This window comes from Hyla sarda, chromosome 8, assembly GCF_029499605.1.
Source record: "Hyla sarda isolate aHylSar1 chromosome 8, aHylSar1.hap1, whole genome shotgun sequence".
Taxonomy (NCBI): domain Eukaryota; kingdom Metazoa; phylum Chordata; class Amphibia; order Anura; family Hylidae; genus Hyla; species Hyla sarda.
The window spans coordinates 127330785-127358751 of record NC_079196.1 but is presented as its reverse complement, the minus strand read 5'-3'; the positions used below and the strand labels follow the sequence as shown (position 1 = coordinate 127358751).

The 27967-nt window shown below is 42.6% G+C and overlaps 1 protein-coding gene across 1 annotated transcript in view; it reads left to right on the top strand.

Moving 5' to 3' along the window:
- The window catches only part of INPP1 (inositol polyphosphate-1-phosphatase), a 99831-nt gene extending 76041 nt beyond the window's left edge, over nucleotides 1-23790 (top strand). The window contains exons 5-6 of the mRNA XM_056536378.1: nucleotides 1935-2109; nucleotides 23106-23790. Coding sequence (XP_056392353.1) covers nucleotides 1935-2109; nucleotides 23106-23661 — 731 coding nt within the window. The 3' untranslated portion in view covers nucleotides 23662-23790. The remainder of the gene's footprint in view (nucleotides 1-1934; nucleotides 2110-23105) is intronic.
- Nucleotides 23791-27967: the final 4177 nt, after the last annotated feature.

Here is a 27967-nt window from a genome sequence, read left to right as displayed (position 1 = left end):
TACTGGGCTATGCTGGCAACTCTAATATCTCAGAAACGGCTGCATATAGGTAAATAGAAATAATTCACTGAATTGTATAACTTTTGTTTGGGGAACATTTGGGCAGGGATGTTTGACCACTACAGTTGTCCTTTAAGTTGAAATTGTCTACTTCATGTTCCCTTCATTTGATAAACATTCTTTCACTTTTTTAGAATGTTAGAAGGTTCATAAGTTTAGTAGCAATTTTCCAGATTTCAAGAAAATTTCAAAATCAGATTTTTCAGGGACCAGTTCAGTTCAGAAATTGATTTGAGGGGCCTGTATGTTAGATACCGCCATAAATCACCCCATTTTAAAAGATGCATCCTCAAAGTAGTCAGAATGACATTTAAGAAGTTCATTAACCCTTTAGGTGTTTCACAGAAATAAAAGCACAGTGAAGGCGGAATTTCATATTTTTTTTTTGCAGATTTTCCATTTTAATCCATTTTTTTTCTGTAACCCAGCAGGTGTTGACAGAGAAATTCAACTCAAGATGTATTCCCCTAATTCTGACGTATTTAGAAATATCCCATATGTGGCCTTTTTGCGCTACGTAACTTTCACACAGGCCTCAGACATGAAGGTGTGCTGTGTGGATTTTGGGGCCTCCTTTTAGTTTAGGATATTTTGTTGCCATCATATACAGTTGCAGAGGCCTTGGGGTGCAAAAAATATTTTTGGGAGACAAGTTGACGTTCTCATTGGTACCATTCTGGGGTACATGTGACACTAATGTTTTTTTTATTTTTTATGAGGTGGTATAAATAAAAAAATATATTCTGCTGTTGTTTTCTTATAAATTTTGTTAGGTTGTTTGTCATGCGGTATAAATGACATAGTAACTTTGATTTGCAGGTTGGTGCAATTATGGCAATACCAAATGTATATACTTTTTTGTCATTACATTTATATCATAAAAACTTTTTTTGTTGAAAAAAGTGATGTTTGTAAGTGGCCTTATTCTGAGATCCGTAACTTTTTTTATTTTTTTACAGACAAATTGTGTGAGCCCTCTTTTTTTTTTTTTTTTGCGGGACATTTTGTCATTTTCAGGGGGACTATTTTTGGGTGTGTAACATATATATATATATATATATATATATATATATATAGTGTATATTGTTATTATTATGTATGCATATTTTACATAAAAATAACAAATCACATTTTTTTTACACTTCACTTTTTTTTTTTATTGATCATACACATAATACAGTGGACTACACATCTGTACTCCACTGTGTTATGCCTATGCCTGTCAGTTTTACACTGACAGGCATAGTATAGCAGAGAAGACTCTACCTTAGGTAGAGGCTGATCAGCTTCCGTAGCCAACGGAGGCCATGGCAACCATCGGCGCTCTGCTATCACTTTGCAGAGCACTGATCTGGAACAGAGAGAGCTCCCTTCCTCTGTAACCCTAATAGATGCTGCTGTCACACTGACCGCAGCATTTCTAGGGTTAACTCAGGATCGGAGCACAGCTCTGATCCTGATTGCTTCTGGTGGCCTCCTCCGACGGGGCCTTTCCTCCGATCGATTCACTGTCTGATGCAATGGAGGAGGTGGGAAGCAGGAGACCCCGCAAATGTCACTGCCATTGGTCTGTCAGTACTGACAAACCAATAGCAGCAATTGCCTGCTGGGGACCGCTGCGATTGGTCCCTGGCCAGCTTCAGGGATGCTCGGCTGTGCCTGGTGGCCGCTGTGACAGTTTAAATTTACCACATACATGTACCTGGTGATTTTAGTCTTCTGCCCTAATGATGAGGAAACTGACATTTTTGTTCCAATTTTCTGCTGACTTCAAGATGACGCAAATGTATTAAAGTGGATCAAAAATTGAAAACCATTGCAACCTAAAAACATTTTTTGTTAACAATCATATCTTTTTTTTGTTAAAATTTCAGATTCTACCTATCAATATATCAAAGGATCAGATGATATTCAGCCAAAGAAAGGGATTTATCCTAAAGGTCTTCAGTGTGTTACTGTACTTATCGGAGTTTTCCTTATTGACACAGGGCATCCAGTAATGGGTGTGATTAATCAGCCTTTTGCAATAAAGGATCCTATAACACTCAGGTAAGGAAAAAAAACATAGTTTTTTTACACAACCCTGTATATTTATGCAAGAAAGAGAATGCATTCTCTAGTGCCATGATCCACGTTCATTAAAGGAGTACTCCGGGATAAGAAAACTTATCCCCTATCCTGAGGATAGGGGATAAATTTCAGATCGCAGGGGGTCCGACCGCTGGGGCCCCCCGCGATCTCCCGTACGGGGCCCCGACAGTCAGCGGCAAGGGGCTGTGTCCGACCACCGCATGATGCGGCAGCCGACACACCCCTTCAATACATCTCTATGGGAGACGGAGCGCTGCAATCAACAGCCTCCGCCTCTGCCATAGAAATGTATTGAGGGGGCGTGTCGGACGCCGCATCATGCGGTGGTCGAAATGAGCTATTTCGGCAAAGAGCCAAGAGCCCCGTACAGGAGATCACGGGGGGCCCCAGCGGTCGGACCCCCCGCGATCTGAAACTCATCCCCTATCCTTAGGATAGGGGATAAGTTTTCTTATCCTGGAGTACTCCTTTAATGTGCATGCTGACACATTAATGAATTAAGGAGTGCAAAAGTTTGGAATCCCAAACAATTGGCCTATGAAGATATCATTGAATGGACAATAAGTTATTGTCAGTACGTTGATAATGTAAGAACTTTTTATTTTTAAACATCATGGTATGTGTCTAGTCAGTAGAAGGTTTGTCCAGATTATTATTATTGTGGTCGGGTTACCTTGCATGTACTGTAATGGTATATCATATCAACCTAAGGAAAAGCAAGCCTGAGGTGTGCCCGGCCGGCCGACTAGGGTAACCTATAATAAGAAGGGAGCAAAACACCAACCAGATAGGAATATGGTTTATTGAAACAACAGCACAAAATATATTAAACATTAGCCAACTGACTGAACTCATCTCAACTTGGGGGTCAGGAATGTACCTATGATAACAAGGTGAATTCCAGCGGCCCAATCTCTTGATTACATGTGAGGGGATTGCATGCTTAGAGGCCGATGACGCTGCCCCCATCCCGAATGAGTGACCTGAATGGAAGCCGCGTCCATGCCTATGCTATGTGCCAAGGTTCGGACATGTTTCACAAAATCAGAGGGGTTACCGGGAAAGGAAGCAAAGGGGAATCAGAAGGTTTGGAGTAAAATAAACCCAATAAATCCCTAAAAACTTTCATGGGGCACCTTTGATTGTTGGTGGGGTAGAACGTGACTTCCACTTGTTTTGTTTGTTGTGTTTTTTTTTTTTTTTCATACATTCTAACAGTAGCTTGAACTTAGACCCCGAAGGCAGTAAATGTTTAATTAACAATACTTGGGAGTTGTATGAAGCCTTATTAAATTCACCCGACCTGATAAACTTGTAGTAACCCATATAGATGGCTGCTTTAATCACAACACTGGCGGAAAAACCAAAAGGGTTACAGTCTAGAAGTTGACTAAATTGCGGGAAGTTGGCTGCGGAAACTGGAACTCTCGTAGGTGGCCTAGGTTTCTCGTTTTTTTTGATCCCCTTAAGGGCTGCTTTCACCGAGTGAGAACTAAGAATGGAAGGGAGACTAGGGTGACTAAGGGAATGGTAGTGTTGTATGCCTGCTAAATACAAACTGACTGTGGGATAGTTTAAGAGATGAGTGGCAAAAGGAGATAAAGGCTGGGATATACTGAATGTCCTGAGGGCAAGGAGACGGGTATGTTTGTTAGAACTTGAGAAAACCATTCCATGCTAATTTGTACGATCTGGCGGTGTAGTTTGCTAGCGAGTGATTTTATTAAATCTCGGGCTCCTGTAAAAATGGCCGCTTAATCCAACATCAGAGAGTTGAAAAGAGGTTCAGGCGTGGCCAGCCTGTCTGCCTCCAGGATTACTTGTCGGAAGACCTGGAAATTCAAATGAGAGAGTGCATCAGCAGCGACATTCTTCTTCCCCTCAATGTGTACACATTCTAAGTGGAATTTAAGCAACAGAGCTGTGTGAGTGAGGCTGCAGAGAAAAGACATGATAACTAACGATTTTGAAGTTATGAATTTTAGAAGGGGAGGAGAAAAAAACAGAAAATGCAAAGATTTACCATATATACTCAGGTATAAGCCTACCCGAATATAAGCCGAGGCCCCTAATTTTACCCCAAAAACCCAGGAAAAGTTATTGACTCGACTATAAGCCTAGGGTGGGAAATACATCATCCCCCCACCCAATGTAATCATCCAGACCCCTGTCATCATCCCCCCTTCATCATCACCGCCTGTCAAGTCCTTCATCAGTGGTATTCAACCTGCGGACCTCCAGATGATGCAAAACTACAACTCCCAGAATGCAGGGACAGCCATCAGCTGTCCAGACATGCTGGGAGTTGTAGTTTTGCAACATCTGGAGGTGCGCAGGTTGAAGACCACTGATGAAGGGATTGACAGGCGGAGAGTTCACTCGAGTATAAGCCGAGGGGGGCGTTTTCAGCACCAAAAATTGTGCTGAAAAACTCGGCTTATACTCTAGTATATACGGTAACTGGCTTTGTCCTTAAGGCGAAAGGGGCTGTGTCCTAAGGGGTTAACCCCTTCCCGACCTATGATGTACGGTACATAATGGGACGGGTGTGGGGAATATACAGTGGGGGCCCGAGCAAGCTCTGAAGTTTGTCATTTAAATGGTTAAATGCAGTGATCAATAGCGGTCACACATTTAACCCATTAAATGCCAGTAAGTCCTGGTGTCTAGGGGACCCATCTGCAGCTTCGCAATGTAATCACAGGCTTCAGATGGATTGCTGGGGAAGAACGGGGACTTACCCTTGGTCCTCGGTGGATTGGCGATTGCTAAAGGCTGCCTCAGGCAGCCCTTAGCAATCGAGTGTTGAAAACATAGATCAATGTAAGTGTAATACAATAGCAAAACATAGCTCTATAGGTGGAAAAATAAAAAAGTTATAGGGGTCAGAACATGGCAATGGACAAACTTTTGTCCAGCCAACAGCATATGGCAGTTATGTGTGAGAGGAGCTATGATTGGATGAGGCTGGACACCCCCCCCCCTCTCAGAACTCCAGGTGGCACTTACTGTGTTAGGACTTTGGTCCAAAGTCTGTGTATGAGTTGGGGGGAAAATGTGCTCTTGAGCTTTTTTAAGCACAAATAAAACATAGAAAAATTTTTTTTTTTTTTAAACAAAGTATATTAGAAATATTTTTCATTTACCATAAGGAGTGCAATAGCAAAAATTAGTTTTAATGAGAGGGACCCTTTAATGATTAAATAAAGTGTGCCAATAAAAAGTACAACTTGTCCCACAAAAAAGAAGCCCTAGTACAACTTTGTCAGTGGAAAAATAAAGAAAGTTATGGGTCTTATAATGTGAAGGGCAAACAAACATGAACCAAAAAAATAATTGCTTGGTCATTAAGGGAATAATATCAGGCTGTAAATTTTTTTTTAATAATTAAGACAACCCCTTGACATTAAACTTGGCATTCATCAATGAGTCCTGCTTTTGCAGCAGTTTAAGGATGCATTCACACTACGTTTTATGAGATCCGGCTGCCGGATCCAGCTGGGAAATTTCAAAATCGTAGTTTTATAGCTGTGAGCTTTAAATATATTAACCAGACGTTACAACCCATAACTTTAATACCTATTTCAGAGTGACTAGCTCATAGCACTTTTTCACTAACCTAACTATGAAGGACCTAGATTTTCTAGGTTAACTCTTTAAGGACCGAGGACGTATGAGTACGTCCTTGGTCACGCTCCCGTGATATAACGCGGGGTCCCACGGTGACCCCGCATCATATCACGGCGGGCCCGGCGTCATAGTGAAGCTGAGACCCACCGCTAATAGCGCGCTGAAAGCTGAGCCACGCGGCTAAAAGTGAAAGTAAAAAGTGCCGGTTAGTTCAGGGAGCTGTTCGGGATCGCCACGGTGAAATCGCCGCATCCCGAACAGCTGTACTACAGGAGGAAGGTCTCATACCTTCCTTCCTGCAGTCCGATCGCCGATTGAATGCTTCAAGCCTGAGATCCAGGCTTGAGCAATCAATCGCCGAAAACACTGATCATTGCATCCCTATGGAGATGCATTGAAAACCTATGGGAGCTATAATATTGCAAAAAATCATTAACCCTTTGAATTATCCCTTCCCCTAATAAAAGTTTGAATCACCCAGCATTTCCAATAATAATAAAAGTAACAGTGTAATGTCCGAATTAAAAAAATATACAGCTAATTAAACAGCACGGTCAATGGCGTACGCGCAAAAAAATTCCTAAGTCCAAAATAACGTATTTTTGGTCACTTTTTATATCATGAAAAGATGAATAAAAAGCGATCAAAAAGTCAGATCAATGCAACAATGGTACCGACAAAAACTTCAGATCACGGCGCAAAAAATGAACCCTCATAGCGGCCTGAACACGGAAAAATAAAGTTATAGGGGTCAGAAGATGACAATTTTAAACGTATACATTTTCCTGCATGTAGTTATGATTTTTTTCTAAAGTAATACAAAATCAAACCTATACAAGTAATGTATCATTTTAACCGTATGGACCTAGAGAATAAAGATAAGGTGTCATTTTTACCGAAAAATGTACTACGTAAAAACGGAAGCCCCCAAAAGTTACAAAATGGCTGTATTTTTTCAATTTTGTGGCACAATGATTTTTTAAAGGTAAGGAGGAAAAAACGAAAGGGTAAAAACAGAAAAACGCCCGGTCCTTAAGGGGTTAAAGCGTACCCGTCAGATCCAACAAAAAACATTTTTGTAAATATATCACTCAGTACCTAATCCTGACCATGTACATCTATTTTTTATGTATCTAGCACCTTTATTTATTTTTTTATTACACTTTTAATTTCTCTCAAAGGGAGGGGGCGTGGCATCACTGTGCAGGTCTCCACCCCCTCCCTCAGTATACTGTCTGCTCACATCTCCCCTAGGATTAGCAAAACTACAGCTTGTCCTCACTGACCATAACGGGACACATGCTGACAGTGGGAGGATTTTTCCTCCCAGCTGTGAGCCCTGCACTCACAGCTGTCAATCAAGGAAGTGAGTCCATGACATAGGTGATGATGCATGGACACAGCAGGAGTAGTGTGTGTCCAAGCAGGCAGGGGGGGCAGTTGTTTGACTGGCTTTTTCAGTATGAAATACTGAACATTTTCTAATGAAAGCAATTGCAAAACCTATTGGTTTTGCAGGCTCTACAACATATCAAAAGTTTTTGTATCTGACAGTGCCCATTTAAAAACAACTAATGAATACTCATGTGGAAAATGTCTATTCATGACAATAAATTCAACTAACTCAGACTAATTACAAACATTTCTTCAGCAAAAATGTTTTGAATACACCAGTGGTGTAAAAAAAAAAAAAGATCTTAATCACTAGTTTCTAAAACCACAATATAGTAGAAAACAGAAATGGAAAAAAATCACAAAAATTGCTAGTACAGAATATAATATACACAAATATAGTTAAATGCCTGATTAATTTGCAGCATTCAAGGCCTGAGCACAGGAGCACCATACCCAGAGGTTGTCTTTAAGAAACAGTCTTATGAGTGCTGCTAGCTTTGCTTCAGAGGTTGAGGGGTCAGCTTGTCAGTGCTCAGACCATACACCAAACACTCCATCAAATTGGTCTGCATGGCTGTTGTCCCAGAAGGAAGACTTTTTTTTTTTAAAGATGAAGCACAAGAAAGCCCGCAAACAATGACAAGCAGACTAAGGACATGGATAACTGGAACTATGTCCTGTAGTCTGATAACACCAAGATAAACTGATTTGTTTCAGATTCAAGTGTGTGTGGGTGTGTTTTTGGTGGCAACCAGGTGAGGAGTACAAACACAAGTGTGTCTACAGTCAAGCATGGTAGTGGGAATGAGAATGTCTGGAGCTGCATAAGTGCTGCTGACCCTGAGGAGCTACAGTTCATTGAGGAAACCATGAATGCCAACATGTACTGTAACATACTGAAGCAGAGCATGATCCTCTCCCTTTAGAGACTGGACCTAACACACCTTGAAGACAGCCACTGTTGTTGGCAGATAAGAACCATTTCACCCATCTAGTCTGCCCAATATTCTGAATAATATATCTAGTCCTTGGCCCTGTCATATTTAAAGGATAACCTTATGCCTATCCCAGGTATGCTTAAAGCGTACCTGTCATAGTGCAAAAAAAAGAAAAAAAGTGATGTTACTCAGGACCCAATCCTGATCATGTGCATATAATTTTTATGTGTCTTGGACCTATATATCCAGAGATATAAGCATTTATCTGCTGGTGAGTTACTTTTTCATTGTGCAAGCTGGAGGGGGCGTGTCAGTCTATCTCCCTCACAGGAGCAAGCCTGTGCAGTCAGCCAATCAGTACTCTCTACTCTGTAACCCTTTCCTCTCTGGTTTTATGCTGTGTCATGTGTCAGAGGAAGATACTTGGAGCTTGCCTGCAGTAATCAGAAGACATTATGGTGAATTCATAACAGGATAAAATGTATAAATATAAGAATAGATCTTTATAAAATTAGTACAAGGATTTTTTTAGATAAAAGTACAGCATTTTTATGAATACATGTTCTATCTGTTTTATCTTCTCCTAGTAAAGCTGGATGCTAATCAGCATAGCTGTCACTATGTGTGTCATTCATCTTTCACAGACTCCTGAATGTCTGATCAACTTCTTTGTCATTCAGGAGTCCGAGAAAGCTTTGACTATTTCAGCATGCTGGGAGTTGTAGTTTACATAACCAAAAAACAAAGAGACCCACGATACTGATAATATTTCAAAAAGGTATAACAATCTTTATTAAACAGAACAAGACAAACAATTAAAATGATTAAAAAGGCAGAGGATGACCTTGGACAGGAGACAACAAGTGCCGGTGAATCTGGTATGGGTAATGTAGGTATTCAATAAAGAACATGTACAATAGATAACTGGCAAAACTGCAGATTCCTAGTGTAGTACAATGTAGATATAGCATCTAACATACATAAGTATAAGATAGGGAGCAGCAATACAGTAATATAAAAAAAAAAAAAATAGAAACCCAAAAATTGGAAAAGAGAAAATACCTATAAAAGCTACCTGTCATAAACCCACAAGCCAGGAACACCATCTTTGCTGAGCCATGTATATATACTAGCGGGCGCCATTTTAGTGTAGCCAGTTTAGATAGGATGGCACACGAGGAGGGAGGCTCCTTCTCCGGTTCATAGGTAGACTAGTATTTTTCCATTACCCTATCCGCACCGATCCGTTTGGAACGGTGGGGTTTCAATTGGGTCTGACGTTTGTCCATCACCATGACCTGCGGGCTCTGATTGGGCACACTAGCCCTTATATACTCACCTCTTTAGGGGATCAGGACACGACCCCTGAAGAAGCCCATACGCGAAACGTGCGTTGGGGTGTTGGTGCTTGGTGTTCCTGGCTTGTGGGTTTATGACAGGTAGCTTTTTTAGGTATTTTCTCTTATCCAATTTTTGGGTTTCTATTTTTTTTTTTTTTTTATATTACTGTATTGCTGCTGCCTATCTTATACTTATGTATGTTAGATGCTATATCTACATTGTACTACACTAGGAATCTGCAGTTTTGCCAGTTATATATTGTACATGTATATGTAACTATGGAGAAGTGTAACGGATGATCCGATAACGAAAAAAAGGGGAACATCTGAAGGAGCGCAGACCTCTAGAGGCTGAGTTAAAATGATTTATTTTAAAATATGCAACGCAACATAAAAACAGCGTTTCCAGCCCGTACCGGGCTCTTCCTCAGGCAGTAATAAAAACAGGTAGTTACACGTATACATTTAAGACAGACTTGTGTTTTACTTCCGGGTCCGGTATCAGGGCCGAACCAGAACCGAACTATACGATCCAAAGTGAAAAATGACACTAATGAATATAGACAAAATAAAAAATATACATTGAAATTAGGAGGAGAACGTTCCTAAACAAGTGGCTATACTGAGGGAAGTGGGTGTGAATGAAATTTCAAACATTATCGATGTAGTTGAGGGACCGGTGGCGCAGGCGCAATGGTATTGGTTTTCTGAGCGGCTGTGGATCAGATGTAGAGAGTCATAGTTGACGCATGCGCAGCAGTGTGAGGTACCCAAAAGCTGGACCTGTGTGGTGCTTCTATATCTGTAAAGACAGTTGGTAAGTTTCATCCAATTACTTCATTTAACCCCAGAGGGGACAATGTACGTAGTGTAAACATCCAAAATATTTCAAGTTTCTTCAGCTGTTCAAAACGGTATAGAAGCACCATACAGGTCCAGCTTTTGGGTTCGTCACACTGCTGCGCATGCGTCAACTATGACTCTCTACATCTGATCCTCAGCCGCTCAGAAAACCAATACCATTGCGCCTGCGCCACCGGTCCCTCAACTACATCGATAATGTTTGAAATTTCATTCACACCCACTTCCCTCAGTATAGCCACTTGTTTAGGAACGTTCTCCTCCTAATTTCAATGTATATTTTTTATTTTGTCTATATTCATTAGTGTCATTTTTCACTTTGGATCGTATAGTTCGGTTCCGGTTCGGCCCTGATACCGGACCCGGAAGTAAAACACCAGTCTGTCTTAAATGTATACGTGTAACTACCTGTTTTTATTGAGCCTGAGGAAGAGCCCGGTACGGGCTGGAAACGCTGTTTTTATGTTGCGTTGCATATTTTAAAATAAATCATTCATTTTAACTCAGCCTCTAGAGGTCTGCGCTCCTTCAGATGTTCCCCTTTTTTTTGTGATCGGATCATCCGTTACATTTCTCCATTGATGCACTGGACTCTGTACCCAGAGCCCAGAGGAACCTGGATGCTGCGACCTCCCTCTCCAAACTCAAAGTCACTGCAGGTGTTATGCTCTGAGCATAACACCGTAAGGTAAGGGACCACCCTGCTGGCCCATTTATCACTATCTACACACAAAGTTACCCTGTTTACCTGCACGAGGTGCGCACCGTTTTCTTTCTTGTATCCTAACTATGTAACTATGTTCTTTATTGAATACCTACATTACCCATGCCAGATTCACTGGCACTTGTTGTCTCCTGTCCAAGGTCATCCTCTGCCTTTTTAATCATTTTAATTGTTTGTCTTATTCTGTTTCATAAAGATTGTTATACCTTTTTGAAATATTGCAGGGATGTGGAATTTCTATCGCCCGACGCCCGGGACTAGCAGTTTTGGGCGCCGGGCAGGTGAATTTGTCCGGCCCTTAGCCCGGCTTCGGGCAAGCAGGGCCGGACCTGACAAGTGCGGCGGATCTGCAGTCTGTATGGAGCGGGCAGGAGTTGGGAGCCCGCTCCATACAGACTGCAGATCCGAAGCAGAGTAGGGGAGATGAGAAGCTGTGTATGTCTCTCTCTCCCCTGCTCTGCAGAAGTGCGGGGGGAGATGAGGGGGCGTGGCTTATTGCTCCCCGTGCAGACCTGCGTCCTCTGGCTTCACTCCCCCCAGCTGTATCTTCGGAGAGCTGAGGGGAGGATGCGCGTCTGCACGGGGAGATGCATGCGGCGCTCTGCAGTATGTATGGAGCGGGCTCCAGACTCGTGCCCGCTCCATACTCTGCAGCCCCCGGCTGTTCTCAGTAGCCGGGGGCCGCCGCTAATAGCCAGCATGCGGCGATCGCCGCGGCTGGCTATTAACCCTTTAGATCGCCGCTGTCAAAGCTGACAGCGGCGTCTAAAGCCTGGGTTCTCAACCTGGGGTACGCGAAAACGCTGACAAATACCGGCCATGCATTGGCCATTATTTGTCAGCGCATCGCCGCGGCAGCTCACTGTACAGTAGCGCGGCCAGAGATGCGCCCGGGGCTACTGTAAGTGAGCTGCGTGGTTGCCAGGGAGACGTGTGGCCTCCCCTGACGTTGCGCGGATTTGCCGCACAGCGCAGGGGGACGTCACACGTCAGTGCGGCCCTGTGGAACATCCCGTGAAGCAGCAGGCAACGGGACCACAGGACACCAGGTAAACAGCTGTATGGCACAGAGGAGGGGGGGGGGGGGGACTGTATGGGACGGAGCACAAGGCATTAAGATGGAGGGGGAGAGGGATAACGGCGGAGGGGGGGGGGGGGAGTAATAAAGCACAAGGCATTGAAATTTTATGTCTTGTGCTTTATTACTCCCCTCTCCCCTTCCATCTTAATCCCCTTGCACCATTCCCCCCTTCCTCTGATCCCCCTTTTGCCATATGCGATAATAATGGCACAAGGGGATTAATATGGAGGGGGGAAAATGACAAAAGGGGATCAGAGGGAGGGGGGAATAATGACACAAGGGGATTAATATGGAGGAGGGGGGGTTGATTATCCCCCCCCCCCCCCCCTCCATCTTAATCCCCTTGTGCTATTATTATCCGATATGGCAAAAGGGGATCAGAGGGAGGGGGGAATTATCAACCCCCCCCCCCCCCCTCCATATTAATCCCCCTGTATCATTATTCCCCCTCCTCCACCAGGCTCTATCAATGGATCACAGAGAACACAGATTAATAGAGTTCAATAGAATCTATTCATCTGTCTGAGGAATCTAATGATTCCTCATAAGTCTAATAAAGTGTAAAAGAAAAAAAAAAAAGTTTTAATAAAAGTTTGAAAGACACCCAGTGGTCTTCAAACTGTGCCCCTGCAGATGTTACAAAACTACAATTCCCAGCATGCCCGGACAGCCGTTGGCTGTCCGGGCATGCTGGGAGTTGTAGTTTTGCAACATCTGGAGGGCCACAGTTTGAAGACCGCTGCATTAACCCCTTCCATGTTAAAAGTTCAAATCACCCCTTTTCCTATATAAAAACATGCAAACATAATAAAAATAAACATATTTGGTATCGCTTCGTGTGTAATTGTGCAACCTATTAAAACATAACATTATGTATCCCGTACGGTAAATGTAATAAAAATACCAAACCACAGATTTGCAATTTTTATAATATCCCAGAAAAAAAAAAGTTAAAAAGCGATTAAAAAGTCAGATCAATGCCAAAATGGTACCGATACAAAAACAGATTATGGCGCAAAAAATGATCCCTCATACAGCCTGGTATGCGGAAAAAAAATAAAGCTACAGGGGTTAAAAAATGGCAATTAAAAAAATTAGAAAAAGTTCAGAATTAGTAAAACATGATGTAAACAATACAAATCTGGTATCGCTGTAATCAGGTGCCTAAAGTAAAAAACTAACATGTTACCTCAACCACAAGGTAAATGGCGCAGAAAAGAAAAACACCAAATCTGCAAAATTATCTTTTACTATTTCAATTTCACTTCCCTAAATATATATATTTTTTTTGGTTCAGAGAATACGTTATTGAAAAATTAAAAAGTATCCTTATAGTAGGTATTTATGGCTATTATAGGGCGAGGAGGAAAAAATCAGAGCGTAAAAACGAAAATTGGCCCGGACAAGTAGATCGTCATGAGGGACAAGTAGATTTTGCTCCATTTTAGTCCCGTGGACAAGTAGTTTTTTATAAAATTTCCACACCCCTGTATTATCAGTATCGTGGGTCTCTTTGTTTTTTGGTTATGTATTGGTGCCCCTGGGACCTACATACGGCGCTTAAATGTTTGCCGTGTATTTGTTTGGCTAACTGAGTTGTAGTTTAGTAACAACTGAAGCTGCAATGTTTGTAAATAACTGTGTTAGAGCAGTGTTGCCTTCAGCTGTTGTAAAACTACAGCTCCTAGCATGTCCACACATCCTTTATCTGTAGTTTTGCATACACAATAGAAATCTCCTATACTGGATACCGGTATGCTTTACGGCCGGTATCCAGTATGCTGTAAAATCTAGACTAGTCTGTCTGGCTAAAAGACAGGCGAACCCTAGTGGTGGCTATTTTGAGCTTGAATTTCAGGTGAAAATGTAAAAACATTTTTAACAGGTGTATATTGTGAAATGTCATATTATAATGAGTCCTGCAATATATGAAACGTTTTTAACAATGACAGTGCCTCTTTAAAGGAAATCTGTTGTCAGTGTCCACTGCACTAACCTGTTGATACAGACAGGTAGTGCAGGTAACACTGATGACAATAATACTTACCTGGTCCCGTTCCAGGCTGTGGTTCTCCCACAATCTTCTGCTGTATTTTCCGTTCCAGGGCTGACTTGGAGCTTGGGCGGAGCTTAGTGACGTTACCGCTGCTATTCTCTGCTGTGTCCCGCTTCTAGGGTTAAACTACTTCACTCAATTTGCAGCTACCACTTTTGCAGGAAGGCAATTTCATGCATCTACAACTCTCTCAGTAAAGTAATACTCCCTGATATTAACTTTTGCCCCTCCTATAATGATGTTCTTTTGTGATAGTTTTTCTTCTTTCAAACATACTCTCCTCCTTTACGTGTTGATTCCTCTTATTCTCCTCCTTTACCATGTTGATTCCCTTGCTAAAGAAGCTGAAGGTAAAGGTGATGTACTGGCCAAGCATGTCTTCAGACCTTAACCTTATTGAGTGTCTGTGGAGAATCTTCAAACGGAAGGGGAAGGAGCGAGCGCAAGGTCTCTAACATTCACAAGCTCTATTATGTAGTCATGGAGGACTCCAGTGGCAACCTGTGATACTCATGCTCAACCCCTTGAGGGTTTTTTCATTTTTGCAGTTTTTTTCCTCCTCCCCTTCTAATAATCATAACGCTTTCTAATTTCTATCTACAGACCCATTTCAGAGCTTGTTTTTTGCACCAACAATTGTTTGTTCTAATGACTTTAATCGTTTCATAACATAATCTACATCAAGACCAAAAGAAAAATTGAAAAAAACACACACCATTTTGGGGGCTTCTGTTTCTATGCAGAGCACTTTCCTGTCAAAATGTCACATTACCTTTCTTATTTAGATCCATGTGATTACAACGATACCCAATTTATATAGGTTTTTTGTTTTGTTTTGTTTTACTACTTTAAAAAATTAAAACTTTTTGTACGAAAATTAGTATGCTTAAAGGGGTAGTCCAGTGGTGAAAAACGTAACCCCTATCCTAAGGATAGGGGATAAGTTTGAGATCGCTGGGGGTCCGACCGCTGGGGCCCCCTGCGATCTCTCTGTACGGGGGCCAGGCTCTCCGGCCAGATAGCGGGTGTCGACCACCGCAACGAAGCGGTTCAATGTGGATAAATGTAAAGTTATGCATCTGGGTACTAATAACCTGCATGCGTCGTATGTCTTAGATTAAACTGGCAGAGTCACTGGTAGAGAAGGATCTGGGTGTACTTGTAGATCACAGACTACAGAATAGCATGCAATGTCAGGCTGCTGCTTCCAAGGCCGGCAGGATATTGTCATGTATAAAAAGAGGCATGGACTCGAGTGACAGGGACATAATACTCCCCCTTTATGAAGCATTGGTATGGCCTCACATGGAATATGCTGTTCAGTTTTGGGCACCTGTCCATAAAAGGGACACTGTGGAGCTGGAAAGGGTGCAGAGACGTGCGACTAAACTAATATGGGGCATGGAACATCTTAGCTATGAGGAGCGATTAAAGGAGTTACAATTGTTTAGTCTTGAGAAGAGACGTTTAAGGGGGGATATGATAAATGTATATTAATGGCACATAAAAAAATATGGAGAAAAACTGTTCCAGGTTAAACCCCCCCAAAGGACAAGGGGGCACTCCCTCCGTCTGGAGAAGAAAAGGTTTAGTCTCAAGGGGCGACGCGCCTTCTTTACCATCAGAACTGTGAACTTATGGAACAGTCTACCTCAGGAACTGGTCACAGCAGGAAAAATTAACAGCTTTAAAACAGGGTTAGATACATTCCTGGAACAAAATAACATTAATGCTTATGAAGAAATATAAAACCCCTTCCCCAATATTGCGCCACACCCCTACCCTTCAATTCCCTGGTTGAACTTGATGGACGTATGTCTTTTTTTTAACCGTACTAACTATGTAATACATCGCTATGGCAGAGCCGGAGATTGCTGAAGGCAGCGCTCCGGCTCTGCCATAGAGTTGTATTGAGGGGCGTGTCAGCCGCCGCTTCGTGCAGTGGTTGACATGCCCCCTTTCCGCGGACTGTCGGGGCCCCGTACAGGAGATCGCAGGGGGCCTCAGTGGTCGGACCCCCCGCGATCTGCAACTTATCCCCTATCCTTAGGATAGGGTATAAGTTGTTCACCACTGGGCTACTCCTTTAAAGGAGACTTTTTCTATTCCGGGCTGCAATAAAATACAAAACAAACTTTCACTTACCTCCATATGTTCTCCCGGAGCTCCGCAACAGCTGATCGGTCGGCCGAGCTGTCTGCTTCCTACTTCCTTTATGTCCGTATGTCACACGGTGCTTCAGCCTATCACCGGCCGCAGCGATGTCCCACCTCCGCTGGTGATAGGCTGAAGCGCCGTGTGACATACCGGGCTAAAGGAAGTAGGAAGCAGACAGCCCAGCCGACCGATCAGCTGTTGCGGAGCTCCGGGAGAACAAATGGAGGTAAGTGAAAGTTTTTGTCTTTTTTTTGCACCCCGGGCAGGACGGAATAAAAAAAAGTCTGCGCTGGACATCTCCTTTAAAGTTGTCCTCTTCTGGCCTCTAACTTTTTAATTTTTCTGTTGACAGGGCTGCATGACGTGATCTGTAGTTTTTGTCTATATCATATTTATTGTGATGGGACTTTTGATCGCTTTTTATTCCTTTTATTTTTTATGACATGTGAAGTGACCAAAAATACCCAATTCTGGACTTTGGTATTTGGTATTTTTTTACGTATACGCCATTGGCAATATGGTTTAATTAACGTTATATTTTAATAGTTCGGACATTTACGCATGCGTTGACACCACATATGTTTGTTTTTGTTTACATTATTTAAAAAAAGAAAAGAGTAGTAATTATTAAGGAAGGGGTTAATTCACATTTATAATTTTTTTTTTTTTTTAACTATTTTTTTTATTTAGTCCCAATATGGGACTATTACATGCAATCTTTGGATGGCATAGACTGTTCAATGCTATGACATTGCACAGCATTGTTCATTGTTATTGGTGCTCCATTGCTACAGCCTGCCATGGCTTATTGGAGTGCCAATTGGATGGCAAGGAGGCAGGTAAGAATGCTCCCGCCATCCTCTAAGCTGATCTGGAACACATGATTTCACCGCGGGTGTCCCGATCAGCCCGAATGAGCAGCTGGATTGAATTTTTTTGTGGTGTCTAAAGAGTTAATGACAGACATCACCCGGATCGGTGATGTCTGGCATTAGCCACGGGTCCCAGCTGCTGATGGACCATCCCGCTATGAGGCGTCCTCAGCTCTTGAGTGCGCGTCATAGAACGGGAGCAGGCATAGGGCATACATTTTATGCCCTGTGTACTTTTCATTTGCAAAAAAATTTCTATAGAATGCAGACAGTACTATTATGGGTACATTCACACATACTGGATCTGCTGCATATTTTTTGCAGTTGATTTTGCTACCCATTAAAGTTAATTGGTAGCAAAATCAGCTGCAGAAAATATGCTGCAGCAAAAATATGCATCAGATCCTGTACATGTGAACGTACCCTAAGGGCTTGTTCACATGAGCAAATTTCTTTTCAAACCTGCAGCAGATCTCCCCCTGCGAGTATGAAAAGTGGCGGGGCCTCTGTGTGCTATCCGCAGCAGATTTTCGCCAGCGGAATCACCGCTGTTAAAAATCCACTGCAGACCCTATTGACTTCAATGGTGTCTGTGGCAGATTTTCAACAGCGGAAATTCTGCTGGTAAAAATCTACTGCAGGTAGCGCATGGAGGCCCCGCCCCTTTTTAAAATTCTGAACATCCTCTGCGTGTTTGAAAGTAAATCTGCTCATGTGAACGAGCCCTAAAAGTATATTTGTAATATACATTGGTTAAAATATTTGTACATTTTTTGGGAGGGAAATGCTGTTCCTGCAACTATTGCCTGTGTGTCTCTGTGCAGAGAATAAATACAGGAAGTGAGGGCAGGACAAGCAGGGTTCTGTGCAGGCTTCTGGCTTGTCAATCTGTCTGCTGTGTGAGCTGGGAGCATGTCACAGAGCCTCACTGCACAGATCCTGCTTGTCCTTGGTGCACAGAGCCCTTTTTGTCTGCTGACACTTCCTGTATTTGATCACCTCACAGAGACACAGCTGCAGGATAAAAATATACACGTTTTTTAACCAGTGTATATAACAAATAAACATAAGGTTATTATCTACCTTACAAAAAGTTTTTGCAAATGACAGGTACACTTTAAGGTGTTAAAGGTAAACAGTCATCTGTTCACCTACACTAAACCTAATACACTGAGTTATAACGTGGGTTAACAGGAGACCGATGAGGGGTTAATGGGTTAAATATATACCTGCACTCTGGAGATCTGTCCTCCAAAGATCGGCATCCATCTTCAGTGACTTGCATGCTGGAAGCAGGCCCGTCGGCTCAATTTAAATATTTATTGTCATGGGTCACGTGAGTGCTCAGTCGGTGCAGCACTCACATGACCCGCGACAATGAATATTCATATTCAGCCGACGGGCCTGCCTTCAGTGCGCAATTCACTGAAGATGGAAGAAGATCTTCGCAGGGACAGATCAACGTGCTGCAGGTACGTGTTTAACCCATTAACCCCTCATCGGTCTCTTGTTCACCCTCACTATAACCCAGTTGATCGTTTTCCTTTAAGGCAGTGCTTGAAAATAATGGTAGCCACACAAAATTTTGATACTTTGGGCCCAATTTGGACATTTCCATTAAGGGGTGTTCTCACTTTTGTTGCCAAGGTTTAGACATTAAAGGAGTATTCCAGGCCAAAACTTTTTTTTATATATCAACTGGCTCCGGAAAGTTAAACAGATTTGTAAATTAATTCTATTAAAAAATCTTAATCCTTCCAATAGTTGTTAGCTTCTGAAGTTGAGTTGTTGTTTTCTGTCTAACTGCTCTCTGATGACTCGCGTCCCGGGAGCTGTGCAGTTCCTATGGGGATATTCTCCCATCATGCACAGCTCCCGGGACGTGACATCATCATTGAGCAGTTAGACAGAAGCTAATAACTATTGGAAGGATTAAGATTTTTTTATAGAAGTAATTTACAAATCTGTTTAACTTTCTGGAGCCAGTTGAGATATATATATAAAAAGTTTTGCCTGGAGTTATTTTGAGGGGACAGCAACATAAACACTACTTGATTGCACAGCCTGTATACTAGATTATCATCTATTCATTGTTGTCATATGATAATAAAAAAAAAAAATTCCTCACATATGAAGTGACCAAAATCGGCAATTCTGGGCTGTGGTATATTTTTTTAACATTTTTATATAATTCACTGTGCACTTTCATTTAGGTTAATATTTAAATAGTTTGAACATTCTAAATGTTTATTTATTTATTTCTTTTTAAATATTTTATTTTAATAAAATAGGAAAAGAGGGGTAATTTAATCTTAAGAAAGGGACTTAAAGGAGTACTGCGCTGCCTTAGCGCTCTGAACATTTTATTCCCATAGACCTGCATTGAGGGGGCGTGGCGTGATGTCAAGACACCCGCACCCAGCATTCTAAACGAATGCTGGGTGCTGCACAGAGATCGCGGGGGTCCCGCCGCCGGATTGGGGATAAGATGTCTAGGGGCAGAGTACCCCTTTACTCACATTCATTAACTTTTCTTTTTTTTTTTTTTAGTTTTTTTTATTTTACCTTATTTCCCCAAAAGACACTTAAAAGGGGTTATCCACCATAAGGCGATTTTAGTACTTACCTGTCAGACAATAATGGGCATGCTTAGGAAGGATCTGTGCTTGTCTAGGGGCTAAATGGCTGTGTTGTGAGTCCACCCCTGCGTCTGATAGCGGCTGCTTTCACTCCCCGCTCCATGGATTCATCACCCTGGTTTATGCTGCTTATTTCCATGGAATAAACATCTACTACCGGGGACATTAAACGTGCTGAGTGCAATTCATTTAGTTTCTTCCCTCTCCAATATTGGAATATTTGCTTGCCTTCTCTACTATTGAAGTCCCACCTCAGCAGCACTTGTTACACCTGGCAGTAGATTGTCCTGATACACGGACTGGTAGAGTCTGCTTTGCAGTACCTGACGGCTATTTTCCTTTCTCCTCCATTATTGTGTCATTACAATGTACAGCTGGTGGCGCAAAAACAAGCCCTTATATGGGTCTGTAAGTGGAAAATTGAAAGAGTTATTGCTTTTAGAAGACCAAGAGGAATAAACACAAGTGCAAAAAAAAAAAAAAAAAAGCCATGGGGGGGAATTCATCAAGAGTTGTGTAGGTGAGCATCTTTTTACCCATTAATTCATGTGGTGGAAACTGCACCTGCACCAGATTTATTGCTGGGTGCAGGGCAAGTGATAAATCTGGTGCTGACAACATTTCTTACTTCAGTACACCACTTTGTATGGTGATTCTTTTGTGACTTTTTGTGCGACTTTTTATTCCGTGCAACAAAATGTGCGACTTTTTTAAAATGCTGTCCACAGACAGTTCTGTAAGCCAAGTCAGGGCTGGTGTAGATTTGCGCCTAAGTTAGAACAGTTGCGACAAAATATGCAACAAACTAAAAAGTCGCATATGATAAATTCCTTACCACTGCATGATATCAACTGAAATCATGACTTGGTATGTTTCTTTTGAAAAACCTTCTAAAGCAAAAGTCGCAATGAAATGTCTCAAAACAGCAACTGAGACAAATGTACACCACAAAAATAGGGTAAAACCAATGATAAATCCCCCCCCCCCCCATGTCCTTAACCCCTTAACGACGCAGGAAGTATATTTACGTCCTGCGCCGGCTCCCGCGATATGAAGCGGGATCGCGCCGCGATCCTGCATCATATCGCGTGGGTCCCGGCGCTCATCAACGGCCGGGACCCGCGGCTAATACCACACATCGCCGATCGCGGCGATGTGCGGTATTAACCCTTTAGAAGCGGCGGTCAAAGCTGACCGCCGCTTCTAAAGTGAAACTGAAAGTGACCCGGCTGCTCAGTCGGGCTGTTCGGGACCGCCGCTGTGAAATCGCGGCGTCCCGAACAGCTGATCGGACACCGGGAGGGCCCTTACCTGCCTCCTCGGTGTCCGATCGACGAATGACTGCTCCGTGCCTGAGATCCAGGCAGGAGCAGTCAAGCGCCGATAATGCTGATCACAGGTGTGTTAATACACGCCAGTGATCAGCATAGGAGATCAGTGTGTGTAGTGTTATAGGTCCCTATGGGACCTATAACACTGCAAAAAAAAAGTGTTAATAAAGGTCATTTAACCCCTTCCCTAATAAAAGTTTGAATCACCCCCCTTTTCCCATAAAAAAATAAAACAGTGTAAAAAAAAAATATATATAAACATATGTGGTATCGCCGCGTGCGTAAATGTCCGAACTATAAAAATATATCATTAATTAAACCGCACGGTCAATGGCGTACGCACAAAAAAATTCCAAAGTACAAAAAAGCGTATTTTGGTCACTTTTTATACCATTAAAAAAATGAATAAAAAGTGATCAAAAAGTCCGATCAAAACAAAAATCATACCGATAAAAACTTCAGATCACGGCGCAAAAAATGAGTCCTCATACCGCCCTGTACGTGGAAAAAAAAAAAGTTATAGGGGTCAGAAGATGACATTTTTAAACGTATAAATTTTCCTGCATGTAGTTATGATTTTTTCCAGAAGTGCGACAAAATCAAACCTATATAAGTAGGGTATCATTTTAATCGTATGGACCTACAGAATAATGATAAGGTGTAATTTTTACCGAAATATGCACTGCGTAGAAACGGAAGCCCCCAAAAGTTACAAAATGGCGTTTTTTTTTTATTTTGTCGCACAATGATATTTTTTTCCGTTTCGCCATGCATTTTTGGGTAAAATGACTAATGTCACTGCAAAGTAGAATTGGCGACGCAAAAAATAAGCCATAATATGGATTTTTAGGTGGAAAATTGAAAGGGTTATGATTTTTAAAAGGTAAGGAGGAAAAAACGAAAGTGCAAAAACGGAAAAACTCTGAGTCCTTAAGGGGTTAAAGGGCAGCTCCCACCATCCCTTTTTTTTTCTTTTTTCTTTCTATCCCTGCTAATTACCCATGTATCCCTAACCCCCTCCCTGCTTGAGATTTTTTTTTTTTTTACTATGTTAAAAATGACTTTTTGTCTGCCTGGCAGTGTGCTCACTACCAGGCAGACTTCCCTAGCAGGCACCACGTCACTGATACCTGCAGGGGAGGGCGACTTCCGCCCTTAGTTCATCTATATAGGGTGCCTCCAGCTGTTTCACCACTACAACTCCCAGCTTGCCCTGACATCTATTGGCTGTCAGGGCAAGCTGGGAGTTGTAGTGTTGAAACAGCTGGAGGCACCCTGTGCAGAAAACAATTAGTTGTTTTGCGCTACCCCGTTCCCTCCGTCTGTTCCCCGATCCCCCCCCTTGTTAAAATGCCGAACCCCGCTCTCCCTGAACCACCGATCCCCGCTCTCGCCTAAACAGATCCATACATACTGCCACAGTCCAGCGTGCAGGGGCAGCAGCGGCAGCGTCATGTGCAGGAGGAGTGGCTGGCCGGCCAGGGAGCCAGTGCGCTCGCTCCTTGCCTGCCTGCCAGGCTAAATGAATTATGAACGATGCCCGGCCGGCATCAGTCCGAATTCAGGTGTGACGTCACGCTGGCCTGCAGCAGGCCACTAGGAGGGAGACCCCTAGTGGACGGGTTTCAAACGTTAAAACATTTTAATAAAAATAAATAAATAATGAAGATGTATTAGAGATATGTTGTAGTACATATGTACTACAACATATCAAAAAAAAAAAGTTAATGACAGTGCCCATTTAAGGGGATAAATCATAACTGTCTGGTTGTCATCCAAGTTTGGCCAAGTTGATAGTAGAATGACTATAAATGCATGAGGTAGTAGCTAAGCCTTTGAAACTACTTTAACTTTGTGGATATGCATGCAGTTTGTAGAAACTTTCTCATCTTTTGTTCTAATATTTATTTGTCTATTTTCTTCAATTCAGTTGGAAAGGTCAGTGGTACTGGGGATTATCGTATAAGGAATCCAATATATGTTCTCTACACTTTTCTGCTACTGAAAATCCTGACAACCAAGTTGACAGAGGCTCACAGTTGAGTGCTGCTGCTACTGAAAAGAATTCCTATGCTACTGTGACAAGCTCCGCAGAATCTAAAGATGTTCTCAGGGCCCTGTCAAAAGTGTGTGGTGAAAATCTGCATTTTGCAGCTGGGGCAGGCTACAAATGTCTATGTGTGATTCAAGATCTTGTGGATTTCTATGTGTTTTCTGAAGACACCACATTCAAATGGGATAGCTGTGCTCCTCATGCCATTCTTAAATCTCTAGGAGGTGGAATGTTGGACCTTTCCGAATGTATCAAATCTATAAACCAGAATGAGAAGCTATGTGCTAGGCCACATATCCTGTACAATTCTGAAGTGCAAGGAGCAAAAGGAGCAGACAGATGGGCTAATAAAGGAGGACTTGTTGCTTACAGATCAGAACAACATCTAGAATCCTTTATGAATATCTTTATTAAAAAATTCTTTACCAAGTGAACTTCATTAATAATCTTTTGGTTTGTCCTATTTTACTATAAAATAATATGTATTGCATGTATATATTCTATTGTATTATCATTGCTATCCTAGAAATATCCAATAAAACATATGTGCTATGGAAACTTTATAATATATAAAGTGCATGTTTTTTTGCTGCATCTTACTGTTAAAGCAGTGACAATTATGTATAGCTTAGGCTAAATAATCCAAGGTTTTCACAGCATTGGTAAAACGTCCATTTATTTTAATCCATTAAAATCCATCTAGAATAGGGCGGAAACACGTCAGAGGGGGAGGTTTGTGACCTCGAGCATGTTGGATTGCACCTTATTTTGTACTTTGTTCAAAAGAAGGGAAGCGGCACTCCAATTCAAAATAGAAAAATGGTGTCTTTATTCACCCATCAAGGTAAATGCAACGTTTCAACCTCACCATGAGGTCTTTCTCAAGCAATACATCCATGTTACATCACTTCTTTTTATGTGGTGATCCATAGTGACATCATCACCATCAATTAAGTGTAAACACATCTCATAGATTAATATACATATACAAAAGTACATTTATAAAAAATACAGTGCAAGTGCTTCATTCATGTGGACTTCACCTCTTAATGTCGATCTTCACCTTATATGTCATAACATCACAAACTGTACATATAAACATCTCGGCGCGTCATAGAAATGGGTGGTCTCTCACGTCCAGTAGCCATGTGTCTTGCTCCTGATTTGCCACTTCACTCTCCCACATCATGTTTGTAAACAATAGTGGTGCGCAGATCCGGACCTCTGGAATCCCAGCGCATGCGCACACGCTGAGAACTACAGACTTCATCAATGTAGAGAAGGGCAAGTAAGAACACCAGTGGGCATGCGCAATCGCAGATTGTACAGCCCTTGAAGCCATCTTAATTCAGGGAAGCATGCCCACATAGTGTTCCTTAAGTAGCCTCAATACCTGCAATGGATGAAAGGTCCCGTCCACTATGGTCTTGATCCCTACAGTTTCCCCTATCTCCCCATATGTACCAGAAAGTGTCTGAAACAGTGCTAGGAGGGAATTTTGGTGACCACTAGGGAACCTCAGGGAGGTCACTGGGACGATCAGAGCATATTTATAGAAATGAGTAGACCCATCAGTAAAGGTAAAAAAGATAACAGAAATGGGTACCTATTATTATTATTATTAGAATATACCTACAACATTAAGGCACACAGTACCCTATTCGTCAATCGTGCATGATCTATAATCATACACCGTTCAAACGGGGAGTTATCCTCAGTACACGATAGATAATCGTATACAGCCCGATTCTGTGTGTCTCTGGCAGAATGGCTGCACGTTCACATGAAGTCTTTTACTCCTAAGGTTCGTGCAGTCATAACCTGCCAAATGATTGTCACAAGCTCACTCAGAGCTTCCCCACTCTAGATTGTTCTACATATAAACCACAATCAACCTCTGCCGTTTCGCACACACAAGTGTTTTGTCCGGCCATACAACCATTTCTGATTCTGCTCCTACAAATATACAGGTGTGTGCTACAGGTAAACCAACCCCAATCATTTTCACCTTCACACGTGATATCTGACGTCTCGGATGGGTGTTACTTGAAGTCAGAAACACACTGCCAGGTCTGTTCTGTCATTTAACCCTAAAGGGCCTGTGGTGCTGGAACGGATTATCCAGTGTGTTTCCCTTTTAAAGGAGTGTTGTATCAAGATTTTCACCTGATACCGGTACAACGACTTCCAAGCCTGCAAAATGCAGGACTTCAGGGTTGTGGGACATCAAGCGGGGACATCCATGTCTCCCGGTGCGAATGGAATAAAAATGCTCCCTAATTTGCACGAAGAGGCAGCGCTTAGTCTTGCCCACGAAGAAGAAACCACATCGACAGAACAGAACTTAAACTACACTTCTAGACCGGCAAGTAATGAAATCAATTACTGTGTGTGAAATAGCACCTATTCTTAGATTTTTTGTTGCCATATTGTAAATACAAAAACTACAATTTTTACAACAATAGTTACCTTTTGGTAACAAATCACCCAACCATGTTTTTTTCTGTTTTCTTTGGTCTTTCTTTTTAATACATAGTTCATAAGGTTGAAAAAAGATCAGAGTCCATCAAGTACAACCTGTTAGGAGACCCTAATGCTGTCTCCTATGGTTCTATTCTTTCTATATGTGATCATGGGTTTTCTGATTGCTATGTCTTTTATATCCTCGTCAGCTTCGATCACATACCAATTCCGTTGAATGGCTGTTTCTATGACTTGGTTCATTGGCGTGTTATTAAAGACAAATGTAAATATTTTTTTCTTTTTGTAGATGTTTAGATTTTTTGTCTAGAAGATCCTGTCTTTTCAAATTGTCTGCTCTCTCTCTACTCTTTTTAACCAGTGTCCCTGGGTATGCTCTCTGTTTTAATCGTATTTCTAGGTCGTTTGCTTGTTCATCATAGGATTCCTCTGTGGTGGTGTTGCGCCTCAGTCTGATGAACTGTCCATATGGTATACTTTTTTGCTGTATGTTTTTATGTGAGCTATTGTAGTGGAGCAAGGTATTTCTGGCTACTGGTATTTACAAGAGTATCTCCCCCATAAAGATGTGTGAAGCCCTTCCTGTACTTATGAGCTGCTGAATACTACAGTGGAAATTCTTTTCCGTTTGAAACACAGAGGTGTCTGCGGACATCATGAGCACAGTGCTCTCTGCTGACATCTCTGTCCATTATAGGAACTATCCAGAGTAAAAGGAAATCCCCATAGCAAACATATGCTGTTCTGGACAGGGAAATCGCCCCTGCGATCTGCGGCGTTACCGGGCTGATCGGGTCTCTGGGACCTGACCGCCCGGTAATTTAGCATGATCCCGGTTGTCACAGTCAGCCAGGACCATGCTGAAGTATAACAGCAAGGTGGCAAGCCTGCCACCTCCTCCTATCCCCTGCGATTCCTCGGTTAGCTAACCGACCAATTGCAGGGGGCCTGGAAGTCCGGAAAGAACGGAGGAAGACCGGAGGATGCGGCGGGGGACGGGGGAGTGCTGGGGCCCGGCCCCGGTACTTACCTCGTCCCTGAAGACGAGGTGAGTGGATCTTCGGCGGCATTGCGGGACCTTTGCAGCAGTCCAGACCACCGTAAAGCGATCTGGACTGCTCCATCTGGTCCCCTTACACTACAACTCCCAGCATGCCCAGACAGCCCTTGGCATCTGGGCATGCTGGGAGTTGCAGTTTTGCAACATCTGGAGGTCCACAGTTTGGAGACCACTGTGCCCTTCCAGATGTTGCAAAACTACACATCCTCAGCATGCCCTTACTGTCCAGGCATGCTGGGAGTTGTAGTTCTGTAACATCTGGCCCTTCAGATGTTGCAGAACTAGAACTCCCAGCATGCCTGGACAGTTTTGGCATACTGGGAGTTGTAGTTTCGCAACATCTGGAAGGGCACAGATTGGGAACCACTGTATTAGTGGTCTGCAGACTGTAGTCCTCCAGATGTTGCAAAACTACAACTCCAAGCATGCTGGGAGTTGTAGTTTGGCAACATCTGGCTCTAAAGATGTTGCCAAACTACTACTTCCAGCATGCCTGAGAATGTTTGGGAGTTGTGGTTTTGCAACAACTGGAGGCACACTGGTTGGGAAACATTGTCTGTTTCCTAACTCAGTGTTTCCCAAACCGTGTGCCTCCAGCTGTTGCAAAACTATAACTACCAGCATGTACTGATAGACTGTGCATGCTGGGAGTTGTAGTTTTGCAACAGCTGGAGGTTCCCCCCCCCCCCCCCCCTGTGAATGTACAAGGTACATTCACATGGGCAGGGGGCTTACAGTAAGTATCAGGCTGCAAGTTTGCGATGCAGCAAATTTTGCACGGCAGCTCAAACTCGCAGCGGGAAACTCGCTGTAATCCCCCGCCCGTGTGACTGTACCCTAAAAACACTACACTACACTAACACAAAATAAAATAAAAAGTAAAAAACACTACATATACACATACCCCTACACAGCCCCCCTCCCCAATAAAAATGAAAAACGTCTGGTACGCCACTGTTTCAAAAATGGAGCCTCCAGCTGTTGCAAAACAACAACTCCCAGTATTGCCGGACAGCCGTTGACTGTCCAAGCATGCTGGGAGTTTTGCAACAGCTGGAGGCACCCTGTTTGGGAATCACTGGCGTAGAATACCCCTATGTCCACCCCTATGCAAATCCCTAATTCAGGCCTCAAATGCACATGGCGCTCTCTCACTTTGGAGCCCTGTCGTATTTCAAGGCAACAGTTTAGGGCCACA